We start from the raw sequence: 16,263 nt of genomic DNA, 5'->3' as shown, positions 1-16,263 counted from the left end.
CTTGTTACAAACGTTTGCTTTATTCCGATCTCGAAATGTTCGTTCGGTTTGGAAATTTCGGTTCGTTTGGCAATTTGCATACACTGCAGCCAATCAGAAGCCTGCATCGAATAACTTCGAGCTTCCGTACTTTCCTGAGCCTTATAAGGGTCGTGCATTTGCATATCATTTTCCAAAGTAGACGCACAGAGAACACAAGAAAAATGGTAAAGTGGTTAGGAATCAAGCCAAAACCTCAAAAAAGAAAGATTCAAAAGAAGCTAACAAAATTGATGACGCTACAAAACGTAAACGTACATTAAAAACATCATGGAAAGAGGAGTTCACGTGGCTTGTAGCAGACGATACAAGGCTAACATTGCATGAATGAAGATGAGTAAATACAGGTACATACTGATGACAGATGGAAAACAGCGATGTCATATACATGCAATGAATGTTATAAGTGGATTCATAATAAACTTAATTTTAAAGTGTTGTTCTGTTACATATTCTGATTATCATTCCTTAATACTTTGCAACAATGGTTTTTTTTGTGATGAGTCGTCTTATTGTGTTTCAAGTTGTGAAAAATGGGGCAGGAAACTTTATGGCTGGGCAGGCAACTTTTCAGAGTTGTCTGCCTGGAGTCCTGTTACTTTTTGTAATGAGTTTCAGACACTGATAATATGCATGTAAATGTTTGAGTGGATGTATGTATGTGTATGTATTTATTTATGTATGAATGGATGCATTACTCTGTGCGGAGTTTGTATGTTCTCCCCGTGCTTGCGTGGGTTTCCTCCGGGCACTCCGGTTTCCTCCCACATTCCAAAGACATGCATTTCAGGTGGATTGGCCGGTCCACATTGTCCTTAGGTGTGAATGAGCGAGCGAGTTGTCTGTCCCTGTGTGCCCTGCGATTGGCTGGCAACCAGTTCAAGGTGTCCCCTGCCCACTGCCCGATGATTGCTGGGATGGGCTCCAGCACCCCCGCGACCCTACTGAGGATAAGCGGTGCAGCTAATGAGATGAGATGAGATGGGGATGCATTACTGTTGAACATGATAGGAAAAAGTAGGAGGGATTGGTAAGGAAAAGTTGTTTTATTTAAAAGGTTCTAGGGTAAGTTGCTGGGGGACAAGGTCTACTAATTCAACGCTACTTACTGATTTACTGGTTTATAGACTTTTCTCAAGATGTTTTTAGACACAGTTCGATGAATCGAACTTTTAGAAAAAAAAATGTGAAATCTGTAAGAATTTCTTTCTTTTTTAGCGACAACAGTAGTGACTTTCATAGTCAATCTTACCCAATGGGTCTTGAAACAACTAGTTCCACTTGAGGTTCAGCTTTAGATTCAAGGATTATGTTGTACACTTCTTTCTTGGTTGCCCCCGGCAAGGATTTTCCATTCCATTGCAATACTTCATCACCTGTAACAAAGATGGCAGAAAGAGGGAAATGAATAATACATGTTTTAGTTTTGCTTTTGTTTATATGAAACAGCTGTTTCTTGAGCCTTAGCTTCAATATTCACACCGTTTAAGGCAAAATGCGTTCTATGTTTTCTTTTTTTATTCCTGGCATTTAGATACAGGTTTATTTTTTCATAATTGAATGAAAATAGGTTGCATACAACCTAGTGTGTCGCCTCAAGAAAAACACACTACCACAGTAATGAATTAATTTAACTGTTGCATTATAATTAAACTCTGTTCCTCCCTCTTTCTCCATCCCATACTCATGACAACAATCACATTCACCGACTAACAATTAGTGAACTGTTGCATTGTATCATAATTACACAAACACATTCTTCTTCTCTAGTGAACAATAATGACTATCTGGCACAATTGCACTTTAACGTTGATATACTTATGCTGCTGTTCATTTTTATGGTACCAGTTTTGCAATGTTATGTTTACATTAGGTGATTTATGGGTTTTGGGTTATTTATGGATGTTTATTCTGGATATTTAGTCTGAGTATTTTGTATTTTCTCAGAATTGTTGGATGAATGGATGCTCCGAACAAAATTTCGCTGGTGTTTTTGACAAGGACAATACATATTCTTAATCTGATATATGCATATATGTTGCTTTGATTTCAAAAATATTCCTGAAAAATAAATTAAAGTGTTATTTTACCTTGGTTTAAAGGGACAGAGTGTGATATTTAGAATTTCCAAGTGTTAAAAACAACAATTTCATAAAAATGTATATATATTGATGTGAATTATGGTCAAAAATATATTCACTTTCGAAAAAAATGCATTGATTTTACGTAGCATAGAGGGAGTTGGCGATAACGCCAAACCCTAGTGACAGGCTGGGCAAGACAATAAGGAGAAAAATTATCAGTTGCACAAAACAATCCAGGAGGATTTAGTGTTCAAATATTATAGAGTAGTTGGGTGGGGGGCTATGTATCCCTTAACCATCAGAGTCTTAGAGCTATCATTTCCTGCGGAGTGTCTAAGGCAAGTACAGCCTGGTGGCGCCCATCCCTCTCCAGGCCAGCAAATGTTTCCAACTGGTCTCGAACTGGGCACCTTTTGCATGTCTTTTTAAAAATGTAGAAATTGGAGGCTTTTATCGAAATTAATCAACGGAATGCAAACATAAATATACATTCTCATTATCACTCGTTACAGTTCAACATAATTGTATTTAATTATGAGCATAAAATTATTATAACGAGATAACAGAAAAAATCTTAACCTCAATCAGTGGTAAGATATACTTAAAGGCCCTAGTGCTATTTGGAGCAGCAAGTAAAAATGTAAAAGTATCAACAGAGATAATCGAACATACAGTAATTCCTTATTTTTCGCGGGAGGTTTTGGTAGCACTACACAAAACAGCAACATCTAGTGGTCAAATATTACTTCAGTGTCCATTTAATGAAATACATTGCCGATATGTTTTTTTAATTAATTTTACTTTTTAACGTGTAAATCGTAAAAATATGAATAAGGGGATAAAATATACTCACCCGGTCTTAGATGTCCTATGACATCTGCCAGACTTCCCTTTTTAACTTTAGTGATAAAGGCCCCAAGTCTTCCAGTCTCTGTCATCTTTCCACCTACAACCTACAAAAACACAGGACTGTGACCAAACGCATAACTACAGTACTGGACTGTCCCATTAAAAGCTATCAATGAAAAATCGAACTAAGGGGCTTTAATAGATTCCCAAACAAAATTTTTTTTCTATTAAGTACAGATTGTGTAATGTTCCTCCCCACGAGTATGCACATATGCAAAATATCCCACACGGTGGGGGACTTGAGAAATTTGGTCACAAAGTTGATCCATCTGGCTTGTTTCTTGTAGAGCTTTCAAAATGGCGAATCCCATTAACACAACATGTAAGGCGACCTCCGAAACAGACAAAGATTGTAGTGAACAGCTATTGCATACGGCTCATTTTTGCTTGGAGCTAGGTAATAGTGGCTATTCGTTTGTGTTTTTTTGTCGCATCTGTCGCTGTTGGTATAGTTTTATCAGCGTCAGGGCTGCCGATGGGTTTCCTGTTATGCTTCCTCCCGCAGGGTTCCTCTAACTTAAGGCAAGTTGAATTCAAGACTTTTAAAGACTTTTTAATGCCTTTTGAAATCAAATGAAAGACCAAGTAAACAAAAAAACACAATTGAAGCAAACACAACAAAAAAAACACAAAAATCTCTTGCGCACAATACATCGTGCCTCGTACGCATTACCTGGCATTTTCCCATGGTCCAAAGTAAAAGTGTCTGTCCCAAGTTGCTATGTGTATATAGTGGATAGACCTGACACAAGTATCTGCTCTGAAAGACCCGACTGAAACCACTTCACCGTTTTGATAGTTCCAATATTGGGGTCACGCTATGTTGCCACGAAAGTAAATCGGTGAATTATTAAAAAAATACAATCAAGATGTTACTTCAACCTTTTAGTTCAAACAAATATAAATCTTATGTGTTCGAATTTTTAAGACTTTGTAAAATTAGTTTCAAGACATTTTAATGCCTATCAAGGCCTCTTATTTAAATAATGAATTCGATGCCTTATTAATAACCCTGTCCTGATTGGCACTCGTTGGCCCATCGTGTGGTTTGCGACCGGTTAGCCTGGCTAGGTTTTGTCGTGTCCCTTGGTTTACTACCGGCCGGCATCGCATTTAATGCCGCTTTTTGTTGTTGGTTTCGTTATCATGGCTGCCCACCATGTGTTTTTGATCAGCTAGCCTGGCGTCAGCGCCGATTTCGCCGTGTCATTTGTTTTTTACCCGGCCGGCTTCTTGTATATCGCCATAGCCGTTGCCGCTTTTCGTTGTTGATTACTGGTTAGCCTGGCTGCTCACTGTGGGGTTTTTTTGGTCAGCAAAACTTTCGTTTTTTTCCCCATGACTGTGCCTGCCTTTTGTTGATAGGTCCTAGTTAGCCCCATGTTGGTGGCTTTCCATGTTTTTTTTCTGCCTGTTACACTTTTTTGTCTAGTCACCCTTTTCTGTGCAATTACTTTATCTACCTGTGACACAAAGTCTCAGCATTCTCTACAAAAACTACTAAGAATTTGCTGAAAAGAATCGTAATCTCTTGGACTAATTAACGCGTAAAACAATATTGAGTCTGGCTTGCTCAAGTGCTGGTGTTCCTCCGATGATGTCACAGTTTAGGATGAAAAGACAAGACATGCTGTCTTCAAAATGCGTTATCTCAGAAAATAATTGGAATACCCCGGTGAAATATATCTAAAGTTTATGCAAAAACCATGAACTATTTTTAATCACATTTTTTATGTCATCAATTGTATTTGTGTGGAAATGCAAAGATCAATAATCCATCAAGCAGTCCATCCATCCATTCATCAAGACATAAGATTTTCAGATCTTATAATATATATATTATATTTTATTTGTGGACCTGAAGAGTACGTGTGTAAATATATCTGAGACAGATCTCTTCCCATATAGGTTTTGGGTAAAAATGAAGCTAATAAGTAGATCATATTTTTATTATTATTCATTTATTACAATTTACCACTGGGAAACAGTACCACAATATTTTTCAAGGCCAATAATGAATGACCATAATTGATATATAACCCTTGCACTAGTCCAGATTCATAGTGCTTTGATAATGTTTAACATGCACTTGTCCTCTTGAACAGGACTTACAGGAGGCAATAACGCTTCAAGACAATGCCATACAAACTAATGCCAGCTGCTGTTAATCATGAGGGAAGAAGAAAAAGAACGGTAAAGCAAAGCCACCTGAGTGCAGTGTCGGCATCATTTTTAAGCAGACTTGTTGAGAATCATGGAAACAATTTTAAGTATTTACAAGCAATTCACCCAAAATGCAAGCACGATTCAGTCCTTGATAACACAACATGAAATTCAAGCATCGTTAGGGATTTCAATTACCTATACGAACCCTGTCCATCAATTCATCAGCGGTCACTGTGCATACCTTTAAGCCCAGTAGTGAGCCAGATTCTCGCGGCATGGACGATCTCTTGCTCAAGGTGATGCGTCCAATCAGATGATCCCCTTCTTTTGATGGCTGCCACGTTACAGGATGCTGGAGGTAGCAGATACAGTAATGTCACAAGATTTGTTTCACTGGCACAGTAGAAAAAGTACGACATTAAAGAAGATAGCATGTGATGATGTTATTTCATCATGTATTCACCACCGCAATCTTTCCACTCAAATCACCGTTCAGAGGTAGGATTTTCATTCTGTAATCTCAGTCACCACTATCCATTACAGCTTGTGACAGATTACATGTTTCCCTCTAACACACGCTTACTCTACATTGCAATATATGACGTTCTTGATGAATTGAAAACTTCGGTCGAGCAGAAAAACCTGTACTTGTGGTTCATGAGTGTTTGGAAGTCGGAAAAAGCGTTGTTAGCTTGAGTAAGTCACATGGCTTTTATCAGCAAACTAGCAAGTATGGAATAGTTTTCTTATGGCCACACGAGGAAAATGTTGTGTTTTGCTCTCGACAAATTGCATTCACTCATTAACCCTATCCTTGAAATATGCCAAACTGAATCAACATATTAATCTAGTAGAATTCCCGGTTAATCTTCGAATCACGTTGAGACTTACGTGCCACACTGTAGGATCGAGTGGATGACAGTCCCAGTCGCCTGCACAGGGCAAAAAGATAAAAATATTTGCTCATTTGTCCATATCAAGAATGTATAAAATCATTCTATATTTATATTTGAAAACAGTGCCACGTTTAGGGTAGGATTTAGCCCCAACTTCCCCAAGACCCGAGCTCTGGCGGCCCTAAAGTAAATTGAGTTTGATACCCCGATGCACAGTGTATATTCTAGAATATCGTCCGACCTGTACATTCAGATTCAGATTCAGATCTACTTTATTGTCATTCTAGTACACGTGTATACAGAACGAAATGTCGATACATCTGACCCGCACAGTTTCCTTGAATGTACAGATATAAATAAAATGTTGTATTGAGTTGGAGTATTGAGTACTAATAATATACTAAATAATTATGGCTATGTATAGTATTTTACAGTAGCGCAAATAGTGCAAGAGGAGCAGCTAACCAGATGTGCCAAATCGGCAGTCAGGTAAACAAGTCAGGTAAACAGTAACAATAACACTAACAATAACGCTGTAAGTACAATAGTGCAGAGAAACAGATGTGCAAGGAGTGGCTAGCTATAAAGAACTGGAATTTAAAGAACATGATACACTCAAATGAGTGTTTATTATTATTGTACAAGTCATGACGTTTATTGTACCAATACATATCTCAAGGTTATAACACATTTTTAACCACTGTCACTAGTGAGTGTATTGTCTTGGATCAGACTTTGCTTTATTGCGTCCAATGAACTGATCTCCTAAATGCTAACCTGCATTGTTAGCTTAAGATGTGATTTTAAGGTTCTGTTGGTAGTATACAAAATCATGCATGGACTTGCTCCCCCAAATCTTTCAGATTTAATTACGCCCTATGTTCCGGTTCGGAGACTTCGCTCTGAAAATGCTGGTCTACTAGTGATCCCAAGAGCCAAGAAGAGATCCGCTGGTTCGAGAGCGTTCTCCATTCGGGCCCCAGTGCTGTGGAATGCTCTTTCCCCCTGACATTCGATCTGCAACCTCAGTGGAACTGTTTAAATCTAGGCTTAAAACACACTTCTATTCTATAGCATATCAATGACCTATATTTTATGTTGACAGTATCTGTGTATTATTTGTTATTGCAACATCCATTGCAGCCTGGTCCTCCATTTGCGGTCCCTTATCATGGTTTCTTCATTTTCCTCCTGTTGAGGTTTTCGAGTTTTTCCTTGCCCTCATGTAGGTTTTAGATCAGGGGATGGTGTAATAATTAGTCTGTGGTTTGCAATAATCTGTGGTCTGTGCAGCCCTTTGAGACTCTTTGTGATTAGGGGCTATACAAATAAACACGACTTTACTTGACTTGCTGCCGAGCACAGTTAAATATGGCTTGCATAGGTGTGAGCTGCTAAATATTCCTTTTAATCAAACAGTAGCAAGATTTGACATCATATTATAGTGCCTTGACTTTAATTTCTGCTTCTGGCGGTTTGTCAAGCATTACAAAGCAATAGAAACACTGACCTAATTCCATAAACCTGCTGGCCTAAATCACAGGGTCTCGCCAAATAAAGGAGCTCTGTCCGAGAAGGAGCAGAAGCGTGCGATTATTTACCTATCTACGTTTTCACACTACAACACAAAGAAACATTCAGGATTTTTTTTATTGTAATACAGTTTTCACATAACTTTTTATGACCATCAAAAATTGTATAAGGGGATCCAGAAACTAAAACACAGATCATAAAATTATGCAGATTTGAAGTATTATTTTTATTCATACCATAATCTTGTTTAGTTCTAGTTATAAGAATAAGAATAAGAAATCAAGTCAATTTGTCTTATATAAATCGGAAGATAACTTTGCTAGCTTTAAAGGGACCGTGTGTATTATTTGACTGTCTTGCACAAGGAAGAACTCTGGAGACTCAAAGTGACCAAACTACACCTTCTTTCTATTAATTTTTTTGCCTGACATTTCCCGAGGTTTTTGGTTTTTCGGGTACCCTTCGAAGCAAAATGGCCGACTGTAATGTCAGCTTCCTCAAGGTGAGCCTGATGTTACGTCAAATACATGCACATTTCTTGAAAAGTGTTCTTTATGAAAATGCATGTATTTTTGCTTACATTTTAAATCATGGTTGTTGTTTTTAACGAATGAAGGGTTTTTTTTTTACAAGGAAGTACCAAATAATGTACACTGTCCCTTTAAGGATAATACACTGCAAATAAAAAAAAAAATCTTCCCACGTTTTCTTACTACACCATCTTTCCATTTATTTTTTTGTTTGATATTTCCTGAGGTTTTTGGTTTTTTTGGGTACCCTTAGAAGCAAGATGGCCGACTGTAATGTCAGCTTCCTCAGGGTGAGCCTGATGTTACGTCAAATACATGCACATTTCTTGAAAAGTGTTTTTATGAAAATGCATATATTTGAAATTTTGGTTGTTGCTGCATGGCCGCTATCGGTGTGTGAGTGTGTGTGTGAATGGGTAAGCACATTGTAAAGCGCTTTGGGAGGTCTTCATTGACTTGAAAAGCGCTATATAAATGCAGACCATTTACCATTGTTTTTTACGAATTAAGGTGTTTTTATCACTAGGAAGTACCAAATAATGTACACTGTCCCTTCAAGAATAATACACTGCAAATAAAAAAAAACTTCCCCAAGTTCTCGTGTTTTTAGTAAAAAAGAAACATCTTATAGCAAATAACTGATCAGTTTTCTCATTTTAAAAAGACAGAGTTTATTACTTGACAACTAGATGTACTGTGCAGTGCAATCAAAACTAATTACTGGGTATCTCTTATTATACTGCAGAACAGTGTTCCCTCTAAGCTGCGCGCGCGCAATTGCGCACTGCTCGCACATTCTCTGCGCACAAGAAAATCTAGCCGGCGCACAAAAATGAGGGCTCAAAATTACTATTTAAGAAGCGACTTAAGTCAAAGTTACAGTGCATGAAGGTAAAAATACACCTGACGTTGTGTCCTAAATGCGGTATTTTGAAGTCGAGTCAGAGTAGAACGAAGTTGAGTAAAGTTAGTACCAGCTCAGTAGCCTAGATGGTAGGGCGCCCGCTTTGAGACTGGGAGTTCGCTGGTTCGCGTCTCGGCCGAGTCATACCTAAGACTTATAACATTGGTAAAATGGCGGCGCCCTCTGTTGGCTGCGGCTACATCGGCTCGCTACAACGGGTCAGGTGTATCGACATTTCGTTCTGTGTACATTGTTACAAAGAATGACAATACAAAGGAAATTATTATTATTATTATTATTATTATTAGAGTTGGTCAAGAACCGGCTTCTTCGGCTCGGCTCACTAAAAGGAACCGGCTCTTTCGGGTCCTAAACGGCTTTTCAGGTTGTTTTTGCTTCTTTAATCCCAACATGGCCAAATTATGCACAGCATGATTTAAAGGAAGGGGGGAATATAACAAAAAAGAAAAAAATACCAAAATGAAAAAGTAGTGAAAAGCTGAGAAAAAAAGAAACAAAAGGAAGAGAAAAAAAGAAGGAAAATTTAGAAAAAAGCTAGAAAAAAAGAAAAGAAAGAAATGTAGGAAAAAAGTAAACAGAGAACAAAAAGAAAAAGTTTCAGCTCGGAAAAAATAAACACAATGAGGTTTTTTTTTTAAAGGAATTAAAAAAAAAAGTAGAAAAAAACACAGAAAAAATAAAAAAAGTTTGTGTTGCATTCAAATAATTTCCAATGATATCAAGTGAATCTTGTTGCCAACATTGTACTTCCACTAAAAATGTGATTAAGTACAGTTCTGTATCTTGCAACCGACTAAATAAGCCCCCCAAAATGTTAATATTATGCGACAAAATATATCAGGAAATAAAAAGAAATGGATATCTTGTGAAGAATTGAAGAACAAACAACGTTTGTCGGCCGTACAACCTTTGCAATAGTACATGAGTCAATTCATTCAAAAGAAAAAAATAATTTTGCATTGCCGGAAACTCAGCAAAATGCAACTTGATGTCAAGTTTTGGACATGTTTTATAATTAATTGTCTTGCCACACTTGGGATTATGGTTGCTCACTGTTGTTTCAAGCGTTGCTCACCGACTTTGCGTGAACGCTCAGACCCGTGGAAAATTACAGGGAACATTGCTCCAGAATGAAATCTAAAACGTGGTGAAATAACATGTTCTTGTTCGGGTGTATAAAGTGAGCGTAATAAATAAAACTTGAACCTAATTGAAATATTTTAGTTTGGCTTTAATACTTTGTTGGCACACAGCATTGGACACTGGCATAACCTCTATGAGAATTCATAGACTATGAGAATTCAATAAATCAGACATTTTTACATGCGTGAGAGAGTGATTGAGAGAGAGAATGTGAGAGAGAGGGAGAGAGAGGAGAGATTGCAAGATTATGGTTGAGCGTGTGAGCTTGGTAAAAGCCGCTTCAACAAAACAGAGTTTTGGTTTCTAAAACAAGACTGGAAATTGATCGTCATTAGTACTGTCAATAATACTTCGAGCTTGTGGGAACACGGCAAAAAAGGCAAAAAAAAGGCAACGAATTCCGATATTTTCAGATAGCGTGAGTGCGGTAAGACTGACCTTTCTCGCTGACGCTTTCCATGTCCACGTCCTCACAGCTGGTGTACTCGGGTGTGGAGCCGCCCTCCTCCTCTGAGCTGCTGATGGACATCTGCCTCTTGTTTATTCCGCGTTTACTCTTGACCAACCGAGAAGGGGGCGGTTGCAAAGGTTCCGACTGTTCCAAACTCTGGGATTCCTTCCTCAACAGGTTGTCCCCACTTTTATCCCTACCCGTGTTGGTTACACCCGCCTCAAAGGTGCTTTTCTTATCCCCACCTGGTTCCCCCACGGTCCTTTCCACAGAGTACGGCGGGTAGTTTTGTGACTGTGCTTTGCGGGTTCCTCTCTTGCTCAGGTGGTTTCCGGACACCTGCGTTTCACAGCCTTCACCCGGTCCTAGTCCGACTTCATTGATTGCGAGATCGCTGTGTCTTCGTTCATGGCGGACCTTGGACACCTTGGCGTGCATACGCATCTCCTGTTCCTCCTTCTGTGGCTTCACGGGGTATCGAGCAAGGTTCGGGTCACTACGATAGCGGTTCTGGAACTCCTCTTCTCGTCGCTGCCGTTCCCTCTGCTCGTCATCTTCTGGACGTCTACGATTTCTTTCTAAATGACCCAAGTGGTCCTCCCCGTCGTCGTAGTCCTGAGAATGGATCTTTTCTAGTCTGTGAACGTCTCTGGGATGTCTTTCTCGTCGGTCCCCAGGGCTTACCCTCTCATCCAATGATGACTGGGAAGTCAACTTTCCGGGAGACCTGCGGCCAGTGCCTCGTACTTGGACTCCCTTACCGTTTTGTTCGTGGTAGGAAACAGGCCTTTTTCTAGATGAGAAATTGATAAAACAGTATGGTGATAAGGCATACACTGCAAGAAAAAGGATTTTTTTGTAAGGAACTTTGTTTTTTTTTCTAAGTAAAGTATCTTTTTAAATTACCATAAACTAATTAATTAATTAATTATTTTGTAAATGTTGGACCAGAGCTCGCTGCAAATATCCCAGAGTGCAGTGGTAAACAATTTGAGTCACTAATAAAAATGAACTCCAAGACCATGTTTTTATCTGGGGTTACGGAATCAGAAATCTTAGACGTGGTAAACAACTGTAAAAACAAAACGTCTATGGATTGTTTTGACATCGATATGGTACTAATTAATCAAATTATAAACAGCATTGTGAAACCATTGACCTACATCTGTAATCCATCATTTCTAACAGGCACATTTCCAAATCAAATGAAAATAGCAAAAGTTATACCAATATACAAAAATGGGAACAAGCACATTTTTACAAACTATAGACCGGTATCTCTGCTTCCTCAGTTCTCTAAAATATTAGAGAGACTTTACAATAATAGACTAGAACAATTTGTAGATAAACATAAATTGATTAATGAAAGTCAATATGGTTTTAGAGCAAACAGATCAGCAACAATATATGTAAAAATGGGAGAGTTTTCATCTGAATATTTGGACATCTGTTGTGGAGTACCACAGGGTTCTATCCTGGGACCAAAGCTATTTAATTTATATATTAACGATATTTTTAATGTTTCAAAACTATTGAAAATAGTAGTATTTGCAGACGACACTAACATTTTCTATTCAAATGATAACTATATGGATTTGGTAACCTGTATTAATCGTGAACTAATTAACCTAAAAATATGGATGGATATAAATAAATTATCTTTAAATTTAAATAAAACCAAAGTAATATTATTTGGTAATCGTAAGGCAAATCAAGATTTAGAAGTAAAAATGGATGGTGTCACAATAGACATTGTATCAGAAATTAAGTTTTTAGGGGTCATAATAGACAATAAATTAAGTTGGAAAACACACATCAGACACATACAAACAAAGGTATCTAAAAGCATTTCAATAATTAATAAAACCAAAGTTCTTTTACATTATAATGCATTGTATTTATTATATTGTTCTCTCGTTCTGCCATATTTAACATATGGTGCAGAAGTCTGGGGCAATATTTACAAAAGTTCACTACAGCCCCTTTTTATCCTTCAAAAACGTGCAATAAGAACCATACACAGGGTAGGATATCGGGATCATACCAATATTTTATTCATGCAGTCCAATTTATTGAAATTGGATGATTTGATACAATTTTTCACTTCACAACTGTTATTTAAGGTCAACAAAAACATAGTGCCAGAAAACATACAAAGATTATTCACTCGGAAAGAGGGAAATTATAACTTGAGGGGCTGTGGTGTATTCAAAATCCCAAAGGTGAGAACCACCAGGAGAAGTATGTGTGTGTCTGTGTGTGGAGTCAGACTTTGGAATAATTTGCAAAATGAAATCAAACAATGTCCAAATATCCATGTGTTCAAATTTAAATACAAAAAAGCATTACTGGCGAAATACAGAGATGAAGAAAATGGGATATGACGGAGACTGAAATACTGCACTTCAAACTATGGCTAACTTGTTGTTATTGTGCTATTATCACATCAGAACTGTTATAAGTATTGTGTTTATTTTTATTGATATTATCACTGGTGCCGCAGTGACATTATGCGCATTATGACGTTGAGGGATGGGTATTGCGAAGATTAGTGTATAAAATATGTGATTATTGTAACTATTATAATTATTGATATCTGACCTATGTAATAAGTATATCCATGAGATTTTGTTGTATTGGACACAAGAGGAGCTATCAATAAAATGTATTTAATAGGGAAGATAAAGGGGTAGGAAAAATATGCATCTGCTTCTGACTACCCCTTTTCGAACATGTTGTGTGACATTATTTCGTTGTTGACTCATTGTTTTTGTCCTGTTTTTATTTTTATGTTCGAAATAAAGTTTTCATTCATTCATTCAATTACAGACTACAGAACACACCAGATTAAAAGATGCATGTTAAAATTTAGGAGAGAAACTCAATTTGGTCTTTGTACAAGACTTACCTGATTTAAATTTAAATTCAACAGCCATAAAATTGAATTAATTCACGTCCATTTCGTACATTTTAAGCACAGCTCACATCTTGGCCAAACTTTTGGCCCCAGAACACCACCAGAGACAGGCCCCGGACAAAGGACGCCGTTTTCAGTTCTGCTGTAAGTTGTTTACGTCACGTGTTTTCAGATCAAGCGACCGTTCAAGATGATGATTACAAAGAGAAGCACATATTTACTATTGCGCCAAGAAACTGCAAATGAGGGCTTTCTTTAATTTCCAGCTAAAATAATGTACAGGTCGGACTAATGTCAGCCCTGTGTTTCTAGTTGACAGCACTAAGGCAACCGTACTGTGGAGAATAGTGCCAGACTGCAAAACATACATGTATTTTTGTGTTGTTGTCATTAGTGGTTACCACACTAATGAATCAAATTGCATTAGCTTGTTATCATTCTTTATTTACGTTGACGATACTGAAAAAGATGTTTTAGCGGTTTTGATAGATAACTTCACCTCCTGTTTAATTGGGATGTATACATTTTGAAACACCGCAGCTTTAAATATGGCGCGCCTTTTTTTCGTAGCGGCACAGAAGAGAACGGCTTGGTGCTTTTCCCACAATGCATGTGTTCTAAATACAAAACATTGCAGAGTCGTCTGGAAACCCATTGAGATAAATTAGTCAAAGTTGTTGCCAACATTATTCATATAATGCATATCAGGAGCAAAACGGGTGGTTTGGCAGAACAGTACTTTATTCAATAGTTATAACATACTCACGATATTTCAACTTTTTAATCCACAAATCAAGTCCTCAATTTATACATCCAAATTGAACAGCGGACGGAAGTGATCTGTAAAAAACACGCTACACTTCTCTTTCTGGAATGGCATCATTGTCAGGTTGTTGGACTTTCCTTTAATCTTCGAGGGACAATGACAAGCGAATGCAATTTGGTCTGTCACCGCAGTCACCACCAAAGACAACAGCACAAAGACCACATCTGGGTTGCTATTAGGCACGACTCTCCACAGTATGGTTGCCCTGCGCTATCGTTTAGAAATATTGAGCTTACATTTTACGAGACACAGCTCTCATTCACAGTTTCTTTAGGGGTAATAGTACATATGTGCTTGTCTTTGAATGGTCAAATGATCCATAAACATGTGCCTAACAATTTGGAACAGGACTGAAAACGGGCAATTTAAGCCGTTGGCTTTAAAATCCGGTGCATCTCGTACAAGACTGAGTTTTTGTTCGATATTTCAGCATGCAGCTTTCAATGAGGTGCGTTTTGTAGTCCGGAATTTACGGCAAGTGTTCTTATCTGGAACAATCGTGTTTTGCGGTTGAAATATGAGAGTGCGAGGAAAGTACATAATACTGTTAGGAGAAATCATCTTACTTTTCTCGAGGCGGTACACTTTGGGAGCGAGAACCAGGCATAGCGTCAGGACCCTTTGCAGAAGGACCACCAGCGGTCCCCTGCGTTCTATGTGGCAGCTCAGTATTGCTGTTAACTGTAGAGGACGTGACTTGAGACTTGGAGCGGAGTAGCATCCTGTCCCTTTGGGTCACTTTGGCCTGGTCATTAAAGGCTGAGCCCTGGTTCCCAGGCCGCACCCCTGACTCTGAAAACCATTCTCCTGATTTGGTGAGAATCTCTTGCTGCTTACGGCACAGGTTGCATACCCACATTACCTGTAGAGGTTAAAAGCAAAAACATTTTGAGGGGTTACTTTGATAAACAAGAACATATTTATTTCAATAAGTATCAATTTCTATTTTTGTAGTTGATAAACTGTTAATTAAGATTGGTTTATGAATTTGTGAGGGCAGGCAGTTGAGACTTTAGAGCAGGCATGTAAAACATAAGGCCCGGGGATCCGGCCTGTTGAATGATTTAGTCAGGCCTGCCATAAATCCCCGAGTATGTGATTTCTATCAACAGTTATGGCCACTAGAGGGCCATGTTGAGTTTGTATGGTTGGTGAGTTGGTTCAGGTGTAATACTGCATTCACTCAACTGTCAAAATAAACCAGTAAACACATTCGATGCCAGACATAAATGTTTTCTTCCATATTGTATGTGAATAAAAGCATACATTGTCATGGTCGCCTTGGCGACCGGTCTGCCCCGCCCCCTGGGCACCAGCTGAAGCAGTTCAACTAATCGCGTGTCTGCTATTTAAGGCTGGATTGTGGGCTTTGCGGGTGCTGGCTCATTATATACACATTGTCCGTTCTGTTATGCCTTGTCCTGTTTTGTTGAGTTGGAAGAAGCCTGTGTTTGCACGTTTTGTTAAAACCTGTTTGTTCTGTCTTGTCCCTGAGTTATGGACAACTTTTATTTTTGGTAAATAAAAGTTTTGGATCGTCACGCAATTGAGTTCTCCCTTCCTGCCTCCTGCCTCCGTTCTGGTCTGGTCACCCCCCTTCCACTCCACTCCGTGACATACATGCCTACTTTTAATATTAAAAAGTCGTAGATTATATCACAAACTCGAGTTTGCGTAACACAATCCCCAGAATGAAAAAAAAAATGTCATTGCTTAAAACCCTATGTGGCAATCTTTTGCCAAAACGAAAATCTAATGCGATCCGAGTCAAGATTTTGTTGTTTAGATTGTTTAGGTGAAAATCGGTAGTCTCATGTAAAGTGTTGGTTAGTATGTAAATGTGT

The 16,263-nt window shown here is 38.3% G+C and overlaps 1 protein-coding gene across 1 annotated transcript in view; it reads right to left on the bottom strand.

Moving 5' to 3' along the window:
* The window catches only part of LOC148360706 (regulating synaptic membrane exocytosis protein 1-like), a 122,221-nt gene that overhangs the window by 60,730 nt on the left and 45,228 nt on the right, over window positions 1-16,263 (bottom strand). Inside the window, exons 4-10 of the mRNA XM_088341603.1 lie at window positions 14,986-15,281; window positions 10,664-11,469; window positions 6,090-6,130; window positions 5,440-5,550; window positions 2,977-3,076; window positions 1,292-1,415; window positions 1,149-1,208 (exon numbers count right to left, since the gene is read on the bottom strand). Of these exons, the coding sequence (XP_088197729.1) occupies window positions 1,149-1,208; window positions 1,292-1,415; window positions 2,977-3,076; window positions 5,440-5,550; window positions 6,090-6,130; window positions 10,664-11,469; window positions 14,986-15,281 (1,538 nt within the window). The remainder of the gene's footprint in view (window positions 1-1,148; window positions 1,209-1,291; window positions 1,416-2,976; window positions 3,077-5,439; window positions 5,551-6,089; window positions 6,131-10,663; window positions 11,470-14,985; window positions 15,282-16,263) is intronic.

The sequence above is a fragment of the Urocampus carinirostris genome, chromosome 8 (genome assembly GCF_059441175.1).
Source record: "Urocampus carinirostris isolate Australia breed hairy pipefish chromosome 8, RoL_Ucar_1.0, whole genome shotgun sequence".
NCBI lineage: Eukaryota > Metazoa > Chordata > Actinopteri > Syngnathiformes > Syngnathidae > Urocampus > Urocampus carinirostris.
Note: the sequence above shows the minus strand (reverse complement) of the source record. Positions and strands in the feature narration are given on the sequence as shown.